General features: G+C 41.8%; 1 protein-coding gene across 1 annotated transcript; it reads right to left on the minus strand.

Moving 5' to 3' along the window:
* Nucleotides 1-3,051: 3,051 nt before the first annotated feature.
* Nucleotides 3,052-24,330, minus strand: mrpl27 (mitochondrial ribosomal protein L27). The gene is made up of 4 exons (XM_079261271.1): nucleotides 24,271-24,330; nucleotides 23,049-23,177; nucleotides 21,451-21,518; nucleotides 3,052-3,513 (listed from the first exon to the last, which is right to left on the minus strand). The coding sequence occupies exons 1-4, from the start codon at nucleotides 24,326-24,328 to the stop codon at nucleotides 3,307-3,309; spliced, it is 462 nt and encodes a 153-aa protein (XP_079117397.1). The 5' UTR covers nucleotides 24,329-24,330; the 3' UTR covers nucleotides 3,052-3,306.
* Nucleotides 24,331-24,948: the final 618 nt, after the last annotated feature.

A 24,948-nucleotide genomic window follows, 5' to 3' on the forward strand; every position in this document is an offset into this window, starting at 1 on the left:
CAGCAGGACAGAGTTACTGTTTAACTCAGCTCAAACAATAATCACAGTTTCTAAAAGAAGGTAACTGTACTTTGACAGTAGAATGATGGACCAGTGACCACACACACTGGACTGGATTCAGTAACTTAAGTGTTTATGAAGAGGAAGAACACACTCCTCAGCCTCTTGATCAGGTCCACTTTCCAGTTCCAACGAAGTACTGGTAACATGTTTTACTTCTGAACTGTTTTATTTCTTGGTGTCAGAGATTCAACCATGTGTTAAATAACACTCCTCAGAGATTTTCTCCATGTTGACATGAAGCATCACACAGTTGCTGCACATCATGATGAGAATCTCCCGTTCCACCACATCCCAAAGCTGCTCTGTTGGACTGAGATCTGGTGACTGTGGAGGCCGTTGGAGGACAGTCATCATGTTGTAACAGGTAGGCTGTGCTGGTTAAACCAGGTCATGCTGGTACTAAGGGGACCAAAGTGGGACCAGAAAACCTCCCCCCACCATCACACCAGCAGCAGCCTGAAGCCTTGATCCTGACGGCAGGATGGATCCATGTTGTCATGATGTTTCCAGCAGATTCTGATCCTACCATGTGAATGTGGAGCTGAACTGGAGACTCATCAGACCAGCAACGTTTCTCCATCTTCTATTGTCCAGTTCTGGTGAGTCTGTGTGAATTGTAGCCTCAGTTTCCTGTTCTTACTGACAGGAGGGAACCTGGTGGGGTCTTCTGCTGCTGGAGACCATCTGCTTCCAGGCTGGACGGGTTCAGAGATGATGGTCTGGTTGGAACCAGTGCTTACTGGACTTCCTGTTGTCTTTCTATCATCTCTAACCAGTCTGTCCATTCTCCTCTGACATAAACAGCTGGATATTTTCTCTTCTTCAGAGCATCAATCCCAGTGGATCAGCAGCTTCTGAAACACTCAGACCACCTCGTCTGTCTGGTACAAACAGCGATGCCACTTAAATCCTCTTTCTTTCCCGTTTTAAAACTCAGAAAGTCGCCTTCCTCATGTCTACATGACTGACTGCGCTGACAACAAGCTGTTGAACATGTGAAACTGTTGATTTTATTCTCCTTCCTCCACATTTCTCTGTTCATCTTATCTGTTCAGACAGCCACAAAAATCCCAGAAGTTTAGAAGCCAGGTCAGATAACCCCCCCCCATCCATCATCCAGCCCTCTGTATGACAGTGTTCCACCTCCCATCCACTGCACCGGGCTTCACACACACTCCCTTGGCATACCAGCACTCTCAAACACGTTCTCATGGTTTATTTTGAAGTCCTGCTGAGAACCTTTTTAAAGACCAGATAATAATGAGGTGAAGACTCGGTCTGCAGGGTTCTGCAGTGGAACTCCAGCCATGAGGGGAATTTTATCTGTCTTGTGTTCAGTTCAGGTTTCAGCTCTGAAAGTTGTTTGTGAGGAGACAGGAGGGATTGTGCGCCATCTCCCGGACAGGTTTGGTACGACAGCTTCTAAAAGAATGACTAGAAAATGGAAAGATTTTTTCTTTTGTTTTGCAAATTAAACAGCTGTGATAGAAAGAAAAAATAAGAAAATTGAAAGTTAAATAACAACAGCATGTACTTCATTCATTAACCAAGAGGTTTATATTCTGACTTTAAAACTCTGTCAAGGTGTGAACTACATAACCAGGTCTGGTCCTGCAGATCCACCGTCCTGCAACATCTGACTCCTTCATCTGCAAGTCATTCAGCTCTGCAGTTGCCAGGTAACGAGACCTTCATCTGATGCAGGGGTGTTGGAGAGGGGGTGTAGTGTGATAGGTCTTGGGATCCAGACTTGGGCACCTCTGCCCTAAACCAGGGGTGTCAAACGCCAGACCCCGAGGGCCGGTATCCAGCAGGTTTTTATTGTTTCCCGGCACCAATACACCAGCTTTTTGTCAACCTATTTATTCATTTCATTCAGGCGCGTTGGGTCATGGAGACAACAAAAACCTGCAGGATAGCAGGCCTCTAGGACTGGAGTGTGACACCTGCGCTCTCAACCAACACCATCTATCTGAATTTCACCAGAACTGCAAAAACTGAAATCTAAGCAAGATTATAAATCTTAAATTGAGGACACATATGCTTTTTTAAAATTTTTTTAAAGGTAAGATAATTCTTAGTTTTTATGCCAGAGAATTCCTCTTGTTTTAAGAGTATTTTTTTACTTGTTTTGGGAATTCTTGACAAGCCAAATGTTCTTGTTGTTGGCAGATAATTTATCTTATTTCAAGCAACATTTACCTCATTTTTGTATAATTTTTTCTTGTTTTTTAAGGCTGAGTTTTTGCAGTGTAAGGTTAGAAACTGGAGCTAGGGTGACTCCAGTATGGTGTAAACCACTCTGGTGACAGCTGCAGGCAACACACCTGACTCACATTTACGAGTCGTTGTGCAGACCTTCTTTGGCTTTGGATCCATTAAATTATGGTCAAGTGTGCTTCAGCAGGGATACCCTGAAAACCTGTAGGGCTGTGGCTAAACACCTTTACTGTGAACCATTACAAATGATACAAATGAATGAGTGTGTTACTTTTACAGAATATGAAATGATTAAAAGTTGAGTACTGGTGGTGCTGAGGTGGTTTAAGGGGGTCCTAAACTGGTCCCAACACCTCAGCTTCAGATTTAGCTGAAGTTTATTTAGAAAGCACATTAATGGAAGAGCAGCTGCTGGTTCAGCAAAGTGCTGAAAAATAAAACAACACGCAATTAAAAATGAAAAAAAATCTTAAGTAAAAGTAAAACACACAAAGGACATCTCGGTTTTGCTCGAATGCCAGTGGAAAAAGCAGGTTTGAGAGCAGATCCAGTTAGGATGATCACCTGCTTCCCTGTCCTGCATCCAGGAAGATCATGAAGCAACATCGCAGCTTCCTGGACGGTTTCACGACTAACCGTGACTTCTGTACGGACGTGTGCAGCTTCAGATCGTTTCCAACACGATGTATCAGCAAAGACAAAGAAATAAAACCAGATAATGTGATGGAAACCCAACACACACACACACACACACACACACACACACACTGTTAGATAGAAAACTTTAATACAACACAGTATCCAGAAGGACGTCACACTGGTTTAAGTGTGTTCCAGCGAACACGTCACAGATCCTCTCGTGTTCCTCCTACACGACGGATTCACTCTTCACGTTTAGAAAAGATGATTTTAGGTTTTTATGTTGAGTTCCAGTAAATAAAGTCACATGGTTCTTTCTCCCAGTCGGCAGGTTTCCACCTCCTGGTCGTCGCTGGACCCCGTGCTGGGAGTCAACCCTCCCAGTCACACCATGTCCACCAGTTTGAACTTGCCCTCCTGTTTGACAGGCAGGACGTTGATGAAGGTCTTGTAGAGGACGGTTCCTTTGGGCAGCTTGGGGATGATGCAGGCGGCCTCCATGCTTCGCGGTGGGGGGATGTAGACCTCCTTGGTGAACCTGACGTGGCCATCCTCCAGAGCATACAGAGTGTTGTTGGTTCCCATCCCCACCTTCAGAACGCGGAGCGATCGGGAGGCAAAACGGATGGAAGTGGAGGGAAATAAAAGTTTAGAAAAGTTGTTTTCCAAACATAATAAAAGAAAACAAGGCAAAAAAAACGAAGATAAAAAACAGGAAACTGTAACAAACTAAAAACAAAGACAACAAATGGGAGTCAACGTTATGTTTCCATCCGGCATTTTCCGGTAAAATATTTCTAAATATTCTATAAATTGAAAGATAAAACTGAGATGAAAGGTAACTAAAGTGTAAATGGACCAATCAGGACAGGTTTTCCTCCCAGTAAACCAGTAAAAACTAAGTTTTCCTCCCAGTAAACCAGTAAAAACCTAACTTTTCCTCCCAGTAAACGAGGAAAAATTAAGTTTTCCTCCCACTAAACCAGTAAACACCTAAGTTTTCCTCCCAGTTAACCAGTAAAAACATCAGTTTTCCTCCCAATTAACCAGTAAAAACTTAAGTTTCCTCTCCCAGTAAACCAGTAAAAACATCAGTTTTCCTCCCAGTAAACCAGTAAAAACTTAGGTCTACTCCCAGTAAACCAGTAAAAACATCAGTTTTCCTCCCACTAAACCAGTAAAAACTTCAGTTTCCTCCCAGTAAACCAGTAAAAACATCAGTTTTCCTCCCACTAAACCAGTAAAAACTTAAGTTTACTCCCAGTAAACCAGTAAAAACATCAGTTTTCCTCCCAGTAAACCAGTAAAAACCTAAGTTTCCTCCCAGTAAACCAGTAAAAAACTTAAGTTTCCTCCCAGTAAACCAGTAAAAACTTCAGTTTCCTCCCAGTAAACCAGTAAAAACTTCAGTTTCCTCCCAGTAAACCAGTAAAAACTAAGTTTTCCTCCCAGTAAACCAGTAAACACCTAAGTTTTCCTCCCAGTTAACCAGTAAAAACCTAGGTTTTCCTCCCAGTTAACCAGTAAAAACCTAAGTTTTCCTCCCAGTAAACCAGTAAAAACTTCAGTTTTCCTCCCAGTAAACCAGTAAAAACTTCAGTTTCCTCCCAGTAAACCAGTAAAAAAAATCAGTTTTCCCCCAGTAAACCAGTAAAAACATCAGTTTTCCCCCCAGTAAACCGGTAAAAACTTAAGTCTACTCCCAGTAAACCAGTAAAAACTTCAGTTTCCTCCCAGTAAACCAGTAAAAACTAAGTTTTCCTCCCAGTAAACCAGTAAACACCTAAGTTTTCCTCCCAGTTAACCAGTAAAAACCTAAGTTTTCCTCCCAGTAAACCAGTAAAAACTTCAGTTTCCTCCCAGTAAACCAGTAAAAACTAAGTTTTCCTCCCAGTAAACCAGTAAACACCTAAGTTTTCCTCCCAGTTAACCAGTAAAAACTTAAGTTTTCCTCCCAGTAAACCAGTAAACACCTAAGTTTTCTTCCCAGTTAACCAGTAAAAACCTAAGTTTTCCTCCCAGTAAACCAGTAAACACCTAAGTTTTCCTCCCAGTAAACCAGTAAAAACCTAAGTTTTCCTCCCAGTAAACCAGTAAAAGCTTCAGTTTCCTCCCAGTAAACCAGTAAAAACATCAGTTTTCCCCCCAGGAAACCAGTAAAAACTTAAGTCTACTCCCAGTAAACCAGTAAAAACTTCAGTTTCCTCCCAGTAAACCAGTAAAAACTTCAGTTTCGTCCCAGTAAACCAGTAAAAACTAAGTTTTCCTCCCAGTAAACCAGTAAACACCTAAGTTTTCCTCCCAGTTAACCAGTAAAAACCTAAGTTTTCCTCCCAGTAAACCAGTAAACACCTAAGTTTTCCTCCCAGTTAACCAGTAAAAACCTAAGTTTTCCTCCCAGTAAACCAGTAAAAGCTTCAGTTTCCTCCCAGTAAACCAGTAAAAACATCAGTTTTCCCCCCAGGAAACCAGTAAAAACTTAAGTCTACTCCCAGTAAACCAGTAAAAACTTCAGTTTCCTCCCAGTAAACCAGTAAAAACTAAGTTTTCCTCCCAGTAAACACCTAAGTTTTCCCCCCAGTAAACCAGTAAAAACTTAAGTCTACTCCCAGTAAACCAGTAAAAACTTCAGTTTCCTCCCAGTAAACCAGTAAAAACTAAGTTTTCCTCCCAGTAAACCAGTAAACACCTAAGTTTTCCTCCCAGTTAACCAGTAAAAACCTAAGTTTTCCTCCCAGTAAACCAGTAAAAACTTCAGTTTCCTCCCAGTAAACCAGTAAAAAAATCAGTTTTCCCCCAGTAAACCAGTAAAAACATCAGTTTTCCCCCCAGTAAACCAGTAAAAACTTCAGTTTCCTCCCAGTGAACCAGTAAAAACTAAGTTTTCCTCCCAGTAAACCAGTAAACACCTAAGTTTTCCTCCCAGTTAACCAGTAAAAACTAAGTTTTCCTCCCAGTAAACCAGTAAAAACTTCAGTTTCCTCCCAGTAAACCAGTAAAAACATCAGTTTTCCCCCCAGTAAACCAGTAAAAACTTAAGTCTACTCCCAGTAAACCAGTAAAAAAATCAGTTTCCTCCCAGTAAACCAGTAAAAACTAAGTTTTCCTCCCAGTAAACCAGTAAACACCTAAGTTTTCCTCCCAGTTAACCAGTAAAAACTTAAGTTTTCCTCCCAGTAAACCAGTAAAAACTTCAGTTTCCTCCCAGTAAACCAGTAAAAACTAAGTTTTCCTCCCAGTAAACCAGTAAACACCTAAGTTTTCCTCCCAGTTAACCAGTAAAAACCTAAGTTTTCCTCCCAGTAAACCAGTAAAAACATCAGTTTTCCTCCCAGTAAACCAGTAAAAACTTCAGTTTCCTCCCAGTAAACCAGTAAAAAACTTAAGTTTCCTCCCACTAAACCAGTAAAAACTTCAGTTTCCTCCCAGTAAACCAGTAAAAACATCAGTTTTCCTCCCACTAAACCAGTAAAAACTTAAGTTTACTCCCAGTAAACCAGTAAAAACATCAGTTTTCCTCCCAGTAAACCAGTAAAAACCTAAGTTTCCTCCCAGTAAACCAGTAAAAAACTTAAGTTTCCTCCCAGTAAACCAGTAAAAACTTCAGTTTCCTCCCAGTAAACCAGTAAAAACTTCAGTTTCCTCCCAGTAAACCAGTAAAAACTAAGTTTTCCTCCCAGTAAACCAGTAAACACCTAAGTTTTCCTCCCAGTTAACCAGTAAAAACCTAAGTTTTCCTCCCAGTAAACCAGTAAAAACTTCAGTTTCCTCCCAGTAAACCAGTAAAAAAAATCAGTTTTCCCCCAGTAAACCAGTAAAAACATCAGTTTTCCCCCCAGTAAACCAGTAAAAACTTAAGTCTACTCCCAGTAAACCAGTAAAAACTTCAGTTTCCTCCCAGTAAACCAGTAAAAACTAAGTTTTCCTCCCAGTAAACCAGTAAACACCTAGGTTTTCCTCCCAGTTAACCAGTAAAAACCTAAGTTTTCCTCCCAGTAAACCAGTAAAAACTTCAGTTTCCTCCCAGTAAACCAGTAAAAACTTCAGTTTCCTCCCAGTAAACCAGTAAAAACTAAGTTTTCCTCCCAGTAAACCAGTAAACACCTAAGTTTTCCTCCCAGTTAACCAGTAAAAACCTAAGTTTTCCTCCCAGTAAACCAGTAAAAACATCAGTTTTCCTCCCAGTAAACCAGTAAAAACTTCAGTTTCCTCCCAGTAAACCAGTAAAAAACTTAAGTTTCCTCCCACTAAACCAGTAAAAACTTCAGTTTCCTCCCAGTAAACCAGTAAAAACATCAGTTTTCCTCCCACTAAACCAGTAAAAACTTAAGTTTACTCCCAGTAAACCAGTAAAAACATCAGTTTTCCTCCCAGTAAACCAGTAAAAACCTAAGTTTCCTCCCAGTAAACCAGTAAAAAACTTAAGTTTCCTCCCAGTAAACCAGTAAAAACTTCAGTTTCCTCCCAGTAAACCAGTAAAAACTTCAGTTTCCTCCCAGTAAACCAGTAAAAACTAAGTTTTCCTCCCAGTAAACCAGTAAACACCTAAGTTTTCCTCCCAGTTAACCAGTAAAAACCTAAGTTTTCCTCCCAGTAAACCAGTAAAAACTTCAGTTTCCTCCCAGTAAACCAGTAAAAAAAATCAGTTTTCCCCCAGTAAACCAGTAAAAACATCAGTTTTCCCCCCAGTAAACCAGTAAAAACTTAAGTCTACTCCCAGTAAACCAGTAAAAACTTCAGTTTCCTCCCAGTAAACCAGTAAAAACTAAGTTTTCCTCCCAGTAAACCAGTAAACACCTAGGTTTTCCTCCCAGTTAACCAGTAAAAACCTAAGTTTTCCTCCCAGTAAACCAGTAAAAACTTCAGTTTCCTCCCAGTAAACCAGTAAAAACTAAGTTTTCCTCCCAGTAAACCAGTAAACACCTAAGTTTTCCTCCCAGTTAACCAGTAAAAACTTAAGTTTTCCTCCCAGTAAACCAGTAAACACCTAAGTTTTCTTCCCAGTTAACCAGTAAAAACCTAAGTTTTCCTCCCAGTAAACCAGTAAACACCTAAGTTTTCCTCCCAGTAAACCAGTAAAAACCTAAGTTTTCCTCCCAGTAAACCAGTAAAAGCTTCAGTTTCCTCCCAGTAAACCAGTAAAAACATCAGTTTTCCCCCCAGGAAACCAGTAAAAACTTAAGTCTACTCCCAGTAAACCAGTAAAAACTTCAGTTTCCTCCCAGTAAACCAGTAAAAACTAAGTTTTCCTCCCAGTAAACACCTAAGTTTTCCTCCCAGTAAACCAGTAAAAACTTCAGTTTCCTCCCAGTAAACCAGTAAAAACTAAGTTTTCCTCCCAGTAAACCAGTAAACACCTAAGTTTTCCTCCCAGTTAACCAGTAAAAACCTAAGTTTTCCTCCCAGTAAACCAGTAAACACCTAAGTTTTCCTCCCAGTTAACCAGTAAAAACCTAAGTTTTCCTCCCAGTAAACCAGTAAAAGCTTCAGTTTCCTCCCAGTAAACCAGTAAAAACATCAGTTTTCCCCCCAGGAAACCAGTAAAAAAATCAGTTTTCCCCCAGTAAACCAGTAAAAACATCAGTTTTCCCCCCAGTAAACCAGTAAAAACTTAAGTCTACTCCCAGTAAACCAGTAAAAACTTCAGTTTCCTCCCAGTGAACCAGTAAAAACTAAGTTTTCCTCCCAGTAAACCAGTAAACACCTAAGTTTTCCTCCCAGTTAACCAGTAAAAACTAAGTTTTCCTCCCAGTAAACCAGTAAAAACTTCAGTTTCCTCCCAGTAAACCAGTAAAAACATCAGTTTTCCCCCCAGTAAACCAGTAAAAACTTAAGTCTACTCCCAGTAAACCAGTAAAAAAATCAGTTTCCTCCCAGTAAACCAGTAAAAACTAAGTTTTCCTCCCAGTAAACCAGTAAACACCTAAGTTTTCCTCCCAGTTAACCAGTAAAAACTTAAGTTTTCCTCCCAGTAAACCAGTAAAAACTTCAGTTTCCTCCCAGTAAACCAGTAAAAACTAAGTTTTCCTCCCAGTAAACCAGTAAACACCTAAGTTTTCCTCCCAGTTAACCAGTAAAAACCTAAGTTTTCCTCCCAGTAAACCAGTAAACACCTAAGTTTTCCTCCCAGTAAACAAGTAAAAACCTAAGTTTTCCTCCCAGTAAACCAGTAAAAACCTAAGTTTTCCTCCCAGTAAACCAGTAAAAACTTAAGTCTACTCCCAGTAAACCAGTAAAAACTTAAGTCTACTCCCAGTAAACCAGTAAAAACTTCAGTTTCCTCCCAGTAAACCAGTAAAAACTAAGTTTTCCTCCCAGTAAACCAGTAAACACCTAAGTTTTCCTCCCAGTTAACCAGTAAAAACCTAAGTTTTCCTCCCAGTAAACCAGTAAAAACTCCAGTTTCCTCCCAGTAAACCAGTAAAAACATCAGTTTTCCGCCCAGTAAACCAGTAAAAACTCCAGTTTCCTCCCAGTAAACCAGTAAAAACATCAGTTTTCCCCCAGTAAACCAGTAAAAACATCAGTTTCCCCCCCAGTAAACCAGTAAAAACTTAAGTCTACTCCCAGTAAACCAGTAAAAACTAAGTTTTCCTCCCAGTAAACCAGTAAACACCTAAGTTTTCCTCCCAGTTAACCAGTAAAAACCTAAGTTTTCCTCCCAGGAAACCAGTAAAAACTTCAGTTTCCTCCCAGTAAACCAGTAAAAACATCAGTTTTCCACCCAGTAAACCAGTAAAAACTTAAGTCTACTCCCAGTAAACCAGTAAAAACTTCAGTTTCCTCCCAGTAAACCAGTAAAAACTAAGTTTTCCTCCCAGTAAACCAGTAAACACCTAAGTTTTCCTCCCAGTTAACCAGTAAAAACTTAAGTTTTCCTCCCAGTAAACCAGTAAACACCTAAGTTTTCTTCCCAGTTAACCAGTAAAAACCTAAGTTTTCCTCCCAGTAAACCAGTAAAAACTTAAGTTTTCCTCCCAGTAAACCAGTAAAAACTTCAGTTTCCTCCCAGTAAACCAGTAAAAAAATCAGTTTCCTCCCAGTAAACCAGTAAAAACTAAGTTTTCCTCCCAGTAAACCAGTAAACACCTAAGTTTTCCTCCCAGTTAACCAGTAAAAACTTAAGTTTTCCTCCCAGTAAACCAGTAAAAACTTCAGTTTCCTCCCAGTAAACCAGTAAAAACTAAGTTTTCCTCCCAGTAAACACCTAAGTTTTCCTCCCAGTTAACCAGTAAAAACCTAAGTTTTCCTCCCAGTAAACCAGTAAACACCTAAGTTTTCCTCCCAGTAAACAAGTAAAAACTTCAGTTTTCCTCCCAGTAAACCAGTAAAAACCTAAGTTTTCCTCCCAGTAAACCAGTAAAAACTTAAGTCTACTCCCAGTAAACCAGTAAAAACTTAAGTCTACTCCCAGTAAACCAGTAAAAACTTCAGTTTTCCCCCCAGTAAACCAGTAAAAACTCCAGTTTCCTCCCAGTAAACCAGTAAAAACATCAGTTTTCCGCCCAGTAAACCAGTAAAAACTCCAGTTTCCTCCCAGTAAACCAGTAAAAACATCAGTTTTCCCCCAGTAAACCAGTAAAAACATCAGTTTTCCCCCCAGTAAACCAGTAAAAACTTAAGTCTACTCCCAGTAAACCAGTAAAAACTAAGTTTCCCTCCCAGTAAACCAGTAAACACCTAAATTTTCCTCCCAGTTAACCAGTAAAAACCTAAGTTTTCCTCCCAGGAAACCAGTAAAAACTTCAGTTTCCTCCCAGTAAACCAGTAAAAACATCAGTTTTCCACCCAGTAAACCAGTAAAAACTTAAGTCTACTCCCAGTAAACCAGTAAAAACTTCAGTTTCCTCCCAGTAAACCAGTAAAAACTAAGTTTTCCTCCCAGTAAACCAGTAAACACCTAAGTTTTCCTCCCAGTTAACCAGTAAAAACTTCAGTTTCCTCCCAGTAAACCAGTAAAAAAATCAAGTTTTCCCCCCAGGAAACCAGTAAAAACTTAAGTCTACTCCCAGTAAACCAGTAAAAACTTCAGTTTCCTCCCAGTAAACCAGTAAAAACTAAGTTTTCCTCCCAGTAAACCAGTAAACACCTAAGTTTTCCTCCCAGTTAACCAGTAAAAACCTAAGTTTTCCTCCCAGTAAACCAGTAAACACCTAAGTTTTCCTCCCAGTAAACCAGTAAAAACTTCAGTTTCGCAGGTAAGTGACGGGGGAGGACGCAGGTAAGTGACGTAATGCTGTAGGCAAGTAGTGAGGTTGAGACGGCGGAGTCCCACTAGGCAAACGTAAACTATTCATTCATTCATTTATTAATGTGTGCGTTTTGCCAAATTAATCTGAAATTAATTTGAACATTCTCCTAAGTAGGTAAATAGTGTCTCTTTAAGGTGCATTCTGGAGCACAACGAGGAGGATTTGGCCAGCCTGACGGACTTCATAGATCAGTGTTTCGACAGAGTTGTCATGGGGAAGCCAAAGCAAACATCGACCCCAGCCGCATCATCTCAGGCTAAAAGACAGCGGAACGAGGATTCATCCGGAGCCATTTCGTCGCCGGGGAACGACACGACCGATGTTCTTATTTCTATCGATAAAAAGCTCAGTAGTTTCGATGCGCGCTTGAGCCTGGTGGAGATTCTCCACAAAGAGTTTCAGGCCTTGCGGGAATCACTGGAATTCAGCCAGAAGCAAGTGGAAACACTGGCCACAGAAAACGCGGTCCTCAGAGAGTCGGTTAAATCCCTCACCGAGGGATTGACCAGAGTCTCCGAGGAGAACAAGAAGATGAAGGAAGCGGTGCTGGATCTGCAAGCCAGAAGCATGAGGGACAACTTGGTGTTTGCAGGGATTCCAGAACAAGCAGATGAAGACCCCGAGACCACAGTCAAAAACTTCATCCTGACTCATCTAAAGCTCCCGGAAGAAACGGTGGGGAACATCGCCTTTCACCGAGTTCACCGTCTGGGCGGAAGGAAACCCGGAGCCGGCCGGCCACGGCCCATCGTAGCCAAGTTTGTTAACTACAAACAAAAGGAGCAGGTGAAGAGTCAGGGCCGTGAACTTCGGGGCCTTCATTATGCAGTTAATGACCAGTTTCCAAGAGAGATCCTGGATCGGCGGAGAGTTTTGTTCCCTATCAGGAGAAAATCCATCGCCGAAGGAGCTCGCGCTGTCATCGCCGTGGATAAATTATTTATCAATGGACAGTTGTACCGCGACCCAAACATCACTACGTGGCTCTACTGACTTGTTGGTATGTTCCTTAATAATCTTAAATCTTAAATAAGTTATGCCATATTTGTAATACTATGGTTTCAAAATAATTATCAGTATTTTCTCCACCCGTCTCTGCTACACCGTTCTCGTCACGGATGTTTCTTTTACATTATTTTCTTCCTTTGGCACGGTCACTTTTTTCTCTTTTCACTTTTCTTTGTTTGAACCCTTTCACTTTTATCAGTAATGTCACCTACTTCTCTATTTATATGTTTCATGGCGCACGCACAAGATTAAACATCGGACACAACGTTATGCATGATTCACACATACACTCACAGTTCAGTATGAGGAAAGCACACATAGAGACACTTAACGTGCAGATCCAGGTACCGCACACAGCTGACAGGCGCACAAGCAGCGGGTTACACACAGACACACGCTGTGGTAATATGCACATAACCTCCATCTCTGCTGGTTTATGGATACACTGAGGTTTGTAATATGCAGATAGTCTTCGTTTTTGTTGGTTTATGGATGCACTGAGGTTTGTCTCTTGGAATGTGCGTGGAGCTGGTACAAGACAGAAGAGGTTAAAAATTCTTAATCAGATGCGTGAAATGAAGGCAGACATCGTTCTCCTGCAGGAGACTCATTTATCTAATTCAACAATAAATCTTTCAACGGACCAGTTTCCACATGTTTACTCAGCTTGCTATAATTCCAGACAAAGAGGAGTAGCCACTCTTATTAATAAAAGTTTAAAATTTGACATTGATCAAACAATCACAGATCCAGAAGGCAGATTTTTAATAGTTACATTATCTATTCAAAATGTTAAGTTAACTATTGCAAATGTTTATGGCCCAAATGTTGATGACTCCTCCTTTTTTCACTCCCTCTTTACTTCGCTCTATGATCACTTAGATAACACAATCATTGTAGCAGGGGACTTAAATGTTATTCTTGACAAATACAGTTCATCAGGGAAGTATCGAGGTTGGAAATCAGCTGAAACGGTTAAACAGTACATGAAGGATTTTGGTCTTTGCGATGCATGGCGTTCTCATCACCCGACACTGAGAGAATACACTTTCTTCTCTTCAGTTCACCATACCTATTCTAGACTAGATTACTTCCTAATCAGCAGTTCACTCATGAGTGACATATCAGAGATAAAGATCCATCCCATAATCATCAGTGATCATGCACCTGTATCATTAACCCTTAGAAGTAAAAACTGTAAGCCAGCCACTAGAAACTGGAGATTTAATACATCATTACTTACAGATTCTGAGTTTATCAGTTACTTTAAAAGAGAATGGTCCTCATATCTAGAAAACAATAACAGACCAGAAACTTCAGCGTGTGTTCTGTGGGAAGCAGGAAAAGCAGTAATGAGAGGGAAAATAATATCCTTCTCTTCCCATAAGAAAAAGAAGGAAACTTTGAGAACATCAGAATTAGAACTCAGAATTAAATCACTAGAGGAAGCTTACCATGTCTCCCCAGAAGAACACACACTGAATGATATTAGAAAAGCCAAATTAGAACTTAATGAAATAATAGATAAAAGAACACAATTCATGGTGCAAAGACTTCGATTGGACAATTTTGAACATGGTAACAAATCTGGAAAGTTCCTGGCTAACCAACTAAAGGCAAATAAGGAGAAAACAACAATTTCCTCTATAAAAGATTCAGAAGGAAATATCAGCCATGATCCTGACATGATAAACAATACTTTCAAAGAATTTTACAAAGCATTATATTCATCACAAATAAATCCAACAGATGAGAATATTAACCAATTTCTTAGCAGCATCAATCTTCCTAAAATAAATCAGGAAAATAAAATGGCTCTAGATTCACCTATTTCAGTTCATGAGCTCCATGAAGCTCTCCACCGTATGCCAAGTAATAAAGCACCGGGCCCAGATGGTTATCCAGCTGAATTCTACAAAGAATTCTGGACCACACTGGCTCCAACCTTTTACAGCATGGTATTAGAAATAAAGGAAAAGCAAAAAATACCCTCCAATATGAACTTGGCGAATATTTCAGTCCTATTAAAACCAGGAAAGGACCCTACACTCCCATCCAGTTACCGTCCAATTTCATTAATAAACGTAGATCTCAAAATAATCAGCAAAGCTCTAGCCAGAAGGATAGAGAAAATAACCCCTTCCATTATTCACCCTGATCAAACAGGCTTTATAAAAGGTAGACATTCCTACACTAACATGCGCAGATTAATTAACATAATAGATTATTCAACTCTACACAATCTGAAGTCCACAGTTATATCTTTAGATGCAGAAAAAGCTTTTGACCGTGTAAACTGGAAACTTTTATTTGCAACTTTAAAAGAATTTGGGTTTGGGTCATCATTTATTGACTGGATAAAAATATTATACAACAACCCAAATGCATGTGTGAAGACTAATGACAAAACTTCTCCAAACTTCTGCTTACAGAGAGGCACCAGACAGGGCTGCCCACTTTCTCCATCACTCTTTGCCATTTTTATTGAACCTCTGGCAGCTGCCATAAGACAAAACCCAGAAATCAAAGGAATTCAAGCTAAAAATATTGAACATAAAATTAGTCTTTACGCAGATGACATTTTACTTTTCCTTAACAACTCACAAACAACACTTTCTCAAACAATCACACTAATTAATACATTCTCTTCAATATCAGACTATTCTATTAACTGGTTAAAGACTACAGCAATGCCCATTAACTGTGACTTTAAAAACATATCTAACACCACTATACAGTCAGGAAATATTAGTTATTTAGGTATAATAATCTCTCCCAGACTAACCGAACTAATAAAGTTAAATCATGATCAGCTAATAAAAACAGTAGAGGATGACCTTTCAAGGTGGAACCGCTTGCCCATATCACTTATGGGGAGGGTTTCCACTGTTAAAATGATGGTTTTACCAAAAGTTAATTACCTTTTCTCAATGGTTCCCATCAGACCATCCTCCACTTGGTTTAAATCACTAGACTCCCACATATCCAGATTTCTCTGGAAAAACAAGCCATCCCGCATTAGTCTAAAAACTTTACAACAGACCAAAGACAGAGGTGGGTTGGACCTGCCAAATTTTAATCAATATTCCTTATGTAATAGGCTGCAATGCATCTCCAAGTGGCTTAATCCAAGTTCTTTGGATGAGCCATGGCTGGATGTTGAGCAAGCATTGTGTGAGGATTTAGTCATCTCTGATTTACCATTCATCAGCTCAACTGTCAAGTCATATGAGTGTTTTAAAAGCATTAACATCAGCTCCAGTTTAACGGCTTGGTGGGAATTCCTGAAAGTAACCAAGTCTGCGCTTATTCCATGTAAGCTCACACCCATCTGGAACAATCCTGACTTCCTGCAAAACAAAAAGATGATAAACTTCCCTCGGTGGAAGAATAAAGGAGTAAAGCAGTTAGAACATATAGTAGAAAATGGAAACTTTCTGCCATTTGATGCAATTTCTTCACGGTATGAATTCAGCAGCACAAAATTCTTAGAATACCACCAACTTAAATCTATCATAAGTAAGAAATACACCACTGATCAACTAAACTTACAGTTACCTATAAGGGTTGCAGAATTCCTAAATCTTAAGGCCCCGAAGCTACTATCCAAAATATACAGATTACTATTGAAGCTAGAAGATTCCATCTCTCTCCCAACTTCTAAATGGGAAGCAGACTTATCCAGCAACTTCAATCAAAATGAATGGTCACAAATCTGCTCAAACACATTCAAAATGACTAAGAATTCAAGCATGCAATTAATACAATTCAAAATTCTACACAGAACTCATTATACGGGACACAGGATGTTCAAGATAGGTCTGTTACACTCACATATCTGTTCACACTGTACTGACAACATGATTGACAGCTACTACCATGCCTTATGGTCTTGTCCACCTGTCCAGAGATTCTGGCTCCAGGTATGTAAAGATCTGTCAGACTGGTTTAAATGTAATATCCCTGCAAACCCCAAATTGTGCCTATTGAGTCACTTAGGTGAAAATAACATAGGGTTTAATTTAGCAAAACCAATCCTCAGCAGCCTGTGCATTGCAAAGAAAACTATCCTTGTGAACTGGAAAAGCAAACAGAATCTGTGTATCCAGCAGTTTAGAAATCTGTTATTAGATTACATCAGCATGGAAATGATGTCTGCCTCCTCAAAGGATCAGTCAGTTGAATTTCACTCTCTCTGGTCTCCTGTGATCAGCTCCATCACTTAGTGTAGGGGGGAGAGTGTGACCTCATCCCGCTCGGGGCTGGGGAGTGGCTGGGTGGCTCAGGTGGCTATGGGTCTGGGGTGGACCCCTGGACGGGGATCTTGGCTGCTTCATTACTGGGGGGGCTAGGTTTCCAGACCTGGCGGGAGGCCTTGGGTTGATCAATGGTTGGAGTTGCCTTTTGGCGGTGGGGCGAGGTCGCTGGCGGGGGCTGGATCGGCGGGTATTGGCTCCGTGATGGGTGGCCGTGCCGCTGTGGGGTGGGCGGGGTGCGGGTCCTGGGCTCCGGTGCCCGGGGCTGTCCCCTGCTTCTCGGGGATGGGGGGTCGGCCCTGCCGTGGGGGGGTTGGGCTGACCTGGACCTGCCGCTGCAGCGGGGGCGGGTCCGTGCCCTGGTGCCCGGCAGAGGGACCCGGGCCCAAGATAGTTGAGGATGGGGGGGTGCCTGTGTATATATGGGGTGTGTATGGAGGAGTGTAGTGGTACATGAATGTATGGGGGGTAGGGGTGCGTGTATGTGGGAGTGTGTTGAGGCATGTATGTGTGGGGGTGTACGTATGAGGGAGTGCGGTGGTGTATATGCGGGGTGTGTATAGAGGATTGTAACGGTACATGAAGGTATAGGGGGTGAGGGGTGTGTGTATGCGGGAGTGTGTGAGGGGTGTTGGGGTGGAGGTTTAGGGGACTGTGATAGTACATGAGTGTGTGGGGTGTAGGAAGTGTGTGGTGGTTTATATGTGGGGGGTTTATGGGGAGTGTAGTGGAGCATGAGTTTGTGGGGGGTAGGGTTGTGTGTAAGGGGGAGTGTGTTAGGGCATGTAGGTGTGGGGGTGGAGGTTTTGGGGCGTGTGATAGTACATGATTGTGTGGGGGGTTGGGGTTGTGAATGAGGGAGTGTGTGTGTGTGTGTGTGTATGGGAAGGGGTAAGGGCATGTGTGTGGATAATCTGGTGTTAAATGCATGGGAGATAGGGGTGTGTATATATAGGAGTATTGAGATGCATGTGTATGGGGGGAAGTGGCCCGTGTGTAGGGGGGAGTGGGGGGGTGCATGTGTATGTAGGTGTATAGGGGGGTGAAGGGTCATGATTATGAAGGGGGTAGGACTTCAGTGAGAGAAGTGGGGAGTTGTGGTGGTTTGTTCTAGGGTAGGTAGAATGAGAAGGGGTGTTTTGTGATGGGCAGGGGGGTGAGTGGGATGTAGGGTTTTGGAGGTGGACTAATCTTTTGGCCGTGTATCTGTTAGAATGGGTGTGTATGTGTATAGATGTATGTGTGGGTCTGTAGGTGTGTGTGTGTGTGTGTAGATGTGTGTGTATACCAGGCTGATGGTGAGGGGGTGTGAATGTGTTGGTGTGTAAAGGAGAAGGGAATGCAACGTGTCTCTGGGTGGGGGCGTCTCCTAGGGGTGTGGGGGCGGTGGGCCCTTGGTCTGTCTCTCCTTCTCCCGCCCCTCCTCTTCTTTGCCCCCCCCCCCACTTTTGCATGTGGTTCGTTGGTGACTTCTGGGGCCGGTGGCGGCTCCTTTATTGGGGTTGCTGAGGGCCCTGGTTGTTGGGGCAGCTGCCCTTGGCCTGTCCTGGCCTTCGGGGGCCCCGGGAATGGGGGACGTGCCTCGTGCCGCAGGTGGCTCATCTTCTTGAGGGAGGCGCGCTTCCCTCGGGACCTAAATCCCCGGACTCCCCTCCTTCCCTTCTTCCACCACACACAGGCAGGGCGTTGGGAGGTGGACACGTTGATCTGGATGGTGAGAGAGGCCATCAAGGTGGTTTCGATCGCTGCACCCAGCATCGGTTCACCTCCCAGTTTTAATTACACTTAGTCAACATAACACAAAAAACACACACTGACAACACATGGACATATTTTGGGGGGCGGGCCATGCAGTGTGCGGTGGGCGGGGCTGCTTTGGTGGTCCCGCTCCCAACATGATGTGGTTACTTCTTCCCAATTTTAATTGCAAACAACACACACTTCACAATCATTCATAAGCTGGGAGGGAGGGGGTGACAATGGGGTCCTGCCACGCCCCTATTTCTGGGGCTGTGCCGGAGGAGTTTGGGCGGGGGAGTGGTGCTGTTCAGGGGGCCTGGGTCTGGGCTGGCCTGGCGGGGGTGGGACTGCTGCTGGCCCTGGGTGGTGCTGGATCGGCTGCATGTGTGGAGTGGTGGGGGGGCATTGACAGGGGTGGGGGGTAGTTGTGGGGCCCTGATCGGGGCCCTCCTATCCCCTGCTCCCCCGGGGGTATCTCACAGGGGACACGTTGGGAAAGAAAGGTGAGGGCGTGCATGAGCCAATGGATGAAGTGGTGACTGAATGTTAGGGTAGAGGGGGGGTGGGGGGATCAGGGTGAAAGAATTTAGGAAAGTGGATGGCCGCTGGGATAGGAGGAAGGGGGGGTGTATGCAGATGGGTGGGGGTGCGTATGTGGGGTTATGTTGGTGGTACAGGGAAGTGATAGGGTGGGTGTACAATGAGGAGTGTGAATGTGGATAGAGGGGTGTAGGGAGGTGTGTGTGTGTGTGTGTGTAGAGTGGGGTATGCGTGTATGGAAGAATGGGTGATTATAGAGGGAGCAGGGATGTGTGTGTGAGGGGGTGTGTGTGTATAAAGAACGGGGGTAGGAGAGTGTGAGTTTGAGCGTGTGTAAGAGAATGGGTGTATAGGGTGTGTTTAAGGAGGAAGTGTGGATGCGTGTGGGTGTGGGTGGGGGTAGGTGGGTGTGCATGTGTGTGTGTGTGCACATGTGTGTGTGTGTGTGCACATGTGTGTGCGTATGTGTGTGTGTGTGTGTTTGTGTGCGTGGGTGCGTGGAGGGTCTTGGTGCTCGGGGAGCGCTGCTGGTGCGCTGGGGTGCGGCCTGGCTGCCGCTCGGTGGCGGTCTGGGGATCCCGGCCCTCCGTCGGTGTGGGCTGGGCCCTCTGCCTGCGGGGTGGGGGGTTGCTTCTGGGCTCTTGGGGCCGTGGGGCCCGCGCTCTGTCTGCCCTGGGTGGCCGGTGCCCGGCGGGGCCGGTCCTCGCTGGTCCGGGCCTGCTGGGGCCTGTTCCCCCTGACTGCGGGGGACTCTGGCTGGGACCCCCCTCTGCCTCCTCCTGGGTCGGTGCATGGCTGGCTCCGGGGTGGGGCGGTTGGGGTCTGCGCCTGGGGATGGCTGCCGATGGCCCTGGTCTCGGGGGTACTCCTGGCGTGCCTCTTGCCTTTGTGTGGGAAGGGTCACACTGGCATGATCACCTTTTCCGGAACACGTTCCACTCTGCATGTTCTGCATGTGACACAGTCACCGAGTCGTCACGCAGTTTTATTCACTAACAGCAACTAGTTTTCTCATTTCTGTTTGTTTCTCATTTATATTTAACTTTTTAGATTCATAGTTTAGTTACTATGATCTAAAGTTGGCTTGTATGTGTATGTATATGTGTTAATACTGGCGAGTGCGTATATGTTTGTACGTATGTATGTGTGTGTATGTGTGTGCATAGAGGTGTGTGTGTATATGTATGTATGTGTATATGTATATGTGTACATATGTATATATTTGTGTAAATATATATATTATGTGTGTATACGTGTGTGTATATGTATGTGTGTGCCTGTATGTGTGTATGTATACATCTGTAGGTTGTTTTCTTTCTTTTTGTTTTTGGGTTATTTTTTAGTTGTTGTTTTTTTCTCTCCCTTTTCTCTCCCTTTATCTCTTTCCCTTTTCTTATGAGGTGTTTCTTCTCCTTTCTCTTTCTGTCTTTTGTCTGTCCTCTCTGGTCCAGCAGTACAAACTCTACAATTCAAACAACAATACAAAATAAACATAGAAATAAAATAAAAAATCAGAAAGTCAAGGGGATCATTATATCTATAAAGCTTCCCTTGGCAGAGAAAATTTGCTCAGCAGAACACAGCATCCAGACCATCATTCTGCTGCCTAAATGCTGGACAAGACAAAAAAAAAAACCAAAACAAAAAAAAAAAACACTTCAGTTTCCTCCCAGTAAACCAGTAAAAACATCAGTTTTCCCCCCGGAAACCAGTAAAAACTTAAGTCTACTCCCAGTAAACCAGTAAAAACTTCAGTTTCCTCCCAGTAAACCAGTAAAAACTAAGTTTTCCTCCCAGTAAACACCTAAGTTTTCCTCCCAGTTAACCAGTAAAAACCTAAGTTTTCCTCCCAGTAAACCAGTAAATACCTAAGTTTTCCTCCCAGTTAACCAGTAAAAACCTAAGTTTTCCTCCCAGTAAACCAGTAAAAACTTCAGTTTCCTCCCAGTAAACCAGTAAAAACATCAGTTTTCCCCCCAGTAAACCCGTAAAAACTTAAGTCTACTCCCAGTAAACCAGTAAAAACTTCAGTTTCCTCCCAGTAAACCAGTAAAAACTAAGTTTTCCTCCCAGTAAACCAGTAAACACCTAAGTTTTCCTCCCAGTTAACCAGTAAAAACCTAAGTTTTCCTCCCAGTAAACCAGTAAAAACTTCAGTTTCCTCCCAGTAAACCAGTAAAAACTAAGTTTTCCTCCCAGTAAACCAGTAAACACCTAAGTTTTCCTCCCAGTTAACCAGTAAAAACCTAAGTTTTCCTCCCAGTAAACCAGTAAAAACTTCAGTTTTCCCCCCAGTAAACCAGTAAAAACTTAAGTCTACTCCCAGTAAACCAGTAAAAACTTCAGTTTCCTCCCAGTAAACCAGTAAAAACATCAGTTCTCCCCCCAGTAAACCAGTAAAAACTTCAGTTTCCTCCCAGTAAAAACATCAGTTTTCCCCCCAGTAAACCAGTAAAACTTCAGTTTCCTCCCGGTAAACCAGTAAAACTTAAGTCTACTCCCAGTAAACCAGTAAAACTTCAGTTTCCTCCCGGTAAACCAGTAAAAACTTGGCTGAAAAGACTTTTCTGCTTACTGGGGGGCTTGGAGCAGAATTAGATGTTTGAGGACTGAGTTAAGCTATAAATTCTCCATGTGAGCACGTCGCTGTTGAATCCTCTTCTTACCAAACTAAAATATTCTGGTGGAAGACAGAAGCAGCGTTTATATAAAGGTGGATGATCAAAACTCACATTTGCTCCAGGGTGGTACCTCAGCTGCCTCTGCGTTGCCAGGATGTTGCCGGCATGGACCAAGTTTCCTTTCAAAGAAGAGAAAAATCAGAATCTTTCTCTTCGTTTTCCACCCAGAAAAACCGACCGGCCGCTGGGACCGACTTGTTCCTCACATCTCCACTTTTACTGTTTTTATTTCTTACTTTCAGACTTTCTTGTAATCCTTTAAAATAACCTTGAGCAATAATTTGAGGCTTTTATCATTTAAAGCTGTTTAACGGTTTTCTCTCTGGACATTTGTCCAGTTCCCGTCGCTTTTCAGAAACATTTCTCTTCTCTTGTCTCCAGGCAGCGAAGTGTCTGAACATGACTGAGAACTGAGCAAAGAACAGCTTTACATCACGTCTTTAGTGTCTTTGTTACTGGCAGCTCATTTGTTCCAGTTATTTCTGTTGAATCTAGAAAAGGCCTCAACAATCACAGTGTGACAGAAAAAGTAACAAAATGATTCCCAAACAGCTGTAAGCTGGAAACGTGGCGTATCTCAGCATGGTGGCAGAAACTGGACATTTCATTTGTCTTCTTTTAACTGTTATAGTGGCTAATGGGGCACGGTATGGGTGGGTGTGGGTGGGTGTAAGGGGACTGTGGATGTATGTGTGTGTGTGTGTGTATTATCTATTTGATGTAAAGCACTTTGTAAAGTTTGATTTGATTTGATTTGGAGGACAAAAGAAGAGTCTGGACTAAAAACCATCTGAAACACAACAAAGACCTGAAGCAACACCTGAGAGATACATCTGGAGCTTTAGTTAGTCCATCTACAGCTGACTGAAGCCTCATCAGAAACGGTTTCCATGGTAACATGGCTGTCAGGAAGCCGCTCTTAAAGGTAAAGTATGTAAGATTTTCAATCTTTTCAAAATAAATTAACTAATAAAATAACTACAATCATAATTAGAAAGTTTTTGTTAACATGTAGGTTCCAGTCTGTCCATATTTGATGCGTTTATTAAATTACAAGTTTAATTAATGACAAAAAGCACTTTTTTTTTTTAACTGGTAGGCAAACATTTAAGAAGGGTATTTGTCATTGATTAAACTTGTAATTTAATAACACGGACAAACTGGAACCTACATGTTTAAAAAAAATTATCTAATTATGATTGTAGTTATTTTTTAGTTAATTTTTTTAAAAAATATTGAAAATCTTACATACTCCACCTTTAAGGAACAAACGGGGAGAAAAGGCTGAGGTGTGTCACGTGACACACTAACTGGACTGAAAATCACTGGGAACAGCTCTGATGGAGGGATGGATCCTCCCAGAACCTGGACAGAGAAGTGTGGAGAACTGCTCCTGAGTAATACTTCAAGATATTACAAGAAACTCTGTTGAGAAATAATTCTGCTGAAAACAAACATAGCTGTCAGTTCAGACAAACAGTACGATAATATGTCCATTTTCTGTATTTAAACTCTAATATATCGTAGAATATGAACTACGGTAGCAATCAAACAGGCACAATACTGTTCTAAATAGCCAAAAGTTTGAACACACCACTAATAATAACTGGATCTACAAGCCAAGACCAAACAAACTGGATCATTCGTACCATCCTGTTTCTTGAAACCATATCTCCGTCCTGGACTCTTCCCTCCGACATTCTTGCTGCTGCCGCCAGACTTCTTGGAAGCAAAACGCACCGAATCCAGCAAAAGAGACTGACCTGGTAGCAGCAGACCTGAAACCAGCAGGACAGATGTGTTCAGGTCCAATTTACACGCAACCAAAGTCAAGTTCCGATTCATCTAGATAAATATAACATCACTAATAGGTATTATATTAGCAGTTAAAAATGGTTTTATTTATCTAGAATGCAGCACCTGCGTAAAACAACATATAATAATTGTTACTGTTGTTATAGTGCTTCGTTTGATTGACATTTATAGGATAGTTACACACTTGCAGACAAGTCACAAATGAAAACTGAAATGTGTGCAAAACGCCTGAATGCCATCAGCAAATCCAATAAAACGACAACGAAATGACGGATTATTAGATAATAATGTATTTTATAATATTCCAATCTCCATAACCCTGAAAATGACATCTTGTACTACTCTACTGTGAAACCACATTTATTCTTTCTATGTGTGCACACATCTAATTTCTGGTCTGACTTTCAATTAGACTTCTTCTTTTATTGTATCTACAATTTGATGTTTTCCATTTGATTTGATTTGATTTTTTTTCTATTTCGATGGACCTGGATTCTGTGTCCTTTATAAAGCTTGAATTGAATTGAATTGAATAGATCTTAAGAAACATTTGGGTAAAGATTTGCTTTTAAACGAGTCTGACCTGCTGCTTATTTTTAGAAATTCTAACTCCACCAAAAATGAGTCATATATCATCAAGTTGCTGATTATTTTAGCAAAGTTTCACATACATAAAATGAAATACTTGAAAAAACCTAAAACATACTAAAATATCTGTGCAAACTTTACAAACTACATCACTGGTTGATTCCCCTTATACTGTTTCATTTCTTTTCTTTTTTTTAATATTCTTCATGATTAGACTTTGTAAAAACCGACCCATGTAATAACCTTTCAAAAACTTAAATAAATAATAATAATAATAATAATAATAAAAAAAAAAACCTACTCTATTCACTGAACAGCACAGCTAGGTTAGCATTCAATATGTGTTGTTTTAAATAAACAATTTACACAAATATGAACCAGAAGAGTAGCCACATCACTGGTTCGTTTGACCACGATTCCTGCAAATCATTTTATAATTTTAATAACACCGCTTTAGACATTTATTACCTCCCCTGGACTTAAGCATGAAGGACGCCAGCGATGCCATCTTGACGCTTATAGACATAATATCTACATAGATCCGCATCGCATCACGCTGCCGTCTGACGTCTCATCGCGCCGCCGTCTTGGATGGGTCTCCCATGCGGCTCCAATGCATTTATCTGTAAGGTTTAGGTCCAATCACAACTATAACTCCACGAACTTTTACCTGATTGTTCTCACAGTTTGGTTTGTTACAACGGGCAGAGATATTGTTATGATATAGATAACTGTATAACATTAAAAAAATAACGTGCTGTTATGTTAAAATATTTTGATATGTCCCATACTTAGGGATGGTTAGCATCCCTTAGTTAGACTGCTGAGGGACATTTCCCGATACACTGAGCTTCTCTCTCTCTCTTTATCCCTCTCTCTTAAACGCCTCATTGGAGTAAAATGTATAATTTGCATTTAGTAGATTATTCACTGTGTTAACATTATTTATCAACCAATTATGTTGAAAAGTCTTTTTTTTCTGTGTTATATATACACGCCCTGTTAAACAAAAAAGAGTTTTGTGAGGAAACTAGGTTGATTCTGCAGCAAAATTCGAAAGTAGAGACCCATCTAATATGGCGGCTGCGCTGGTTCACTCTCCAGCGCTGAATGAGGCGTCTACGTATGTCTATGTTGATGCTCACC

The sequence above is a fragment of the Telmatherina bonti genome (genome assembly GCF_933228915.1).
Source record: "Telmatherina bonti genome assembly, chromosome: 21".
Lineage (NCBI taxonomy): Eukaryota > Metazoa > Chordata > Actinopteri > Atheriniformes > Telmatherinidae > Telmatherina > Telmatherina bonti.

What these genes read in the sequence shown, in the direction of transcription:
- mrpl27 (XM_079261271.1), bottom strand. Translation starts at nt 24,328, where the DNA reads ATGTCTATAAGCGTCAAGATGGCATCGCTGGCGTCCTTCATGCTTAAG. An exon ending in CATGCTTAAGTCCAGGGGAG is followed by an intron (nt 23,178 to 24,270) that starts GTAATAAATGTC and finishes TGCTGGTTTCAG; the next exon opens with GTCTGCTGCTACCAGGTCAG. An exon ending in TGGTTTCAAGAAACAGGATG is followed by an intron (nt 21,519 to 23,048) that starts GTACGAATGATC and finishes CTTCTTTGAAAG; the next exon opens with GAAACTTGGTCCATGCCGGC.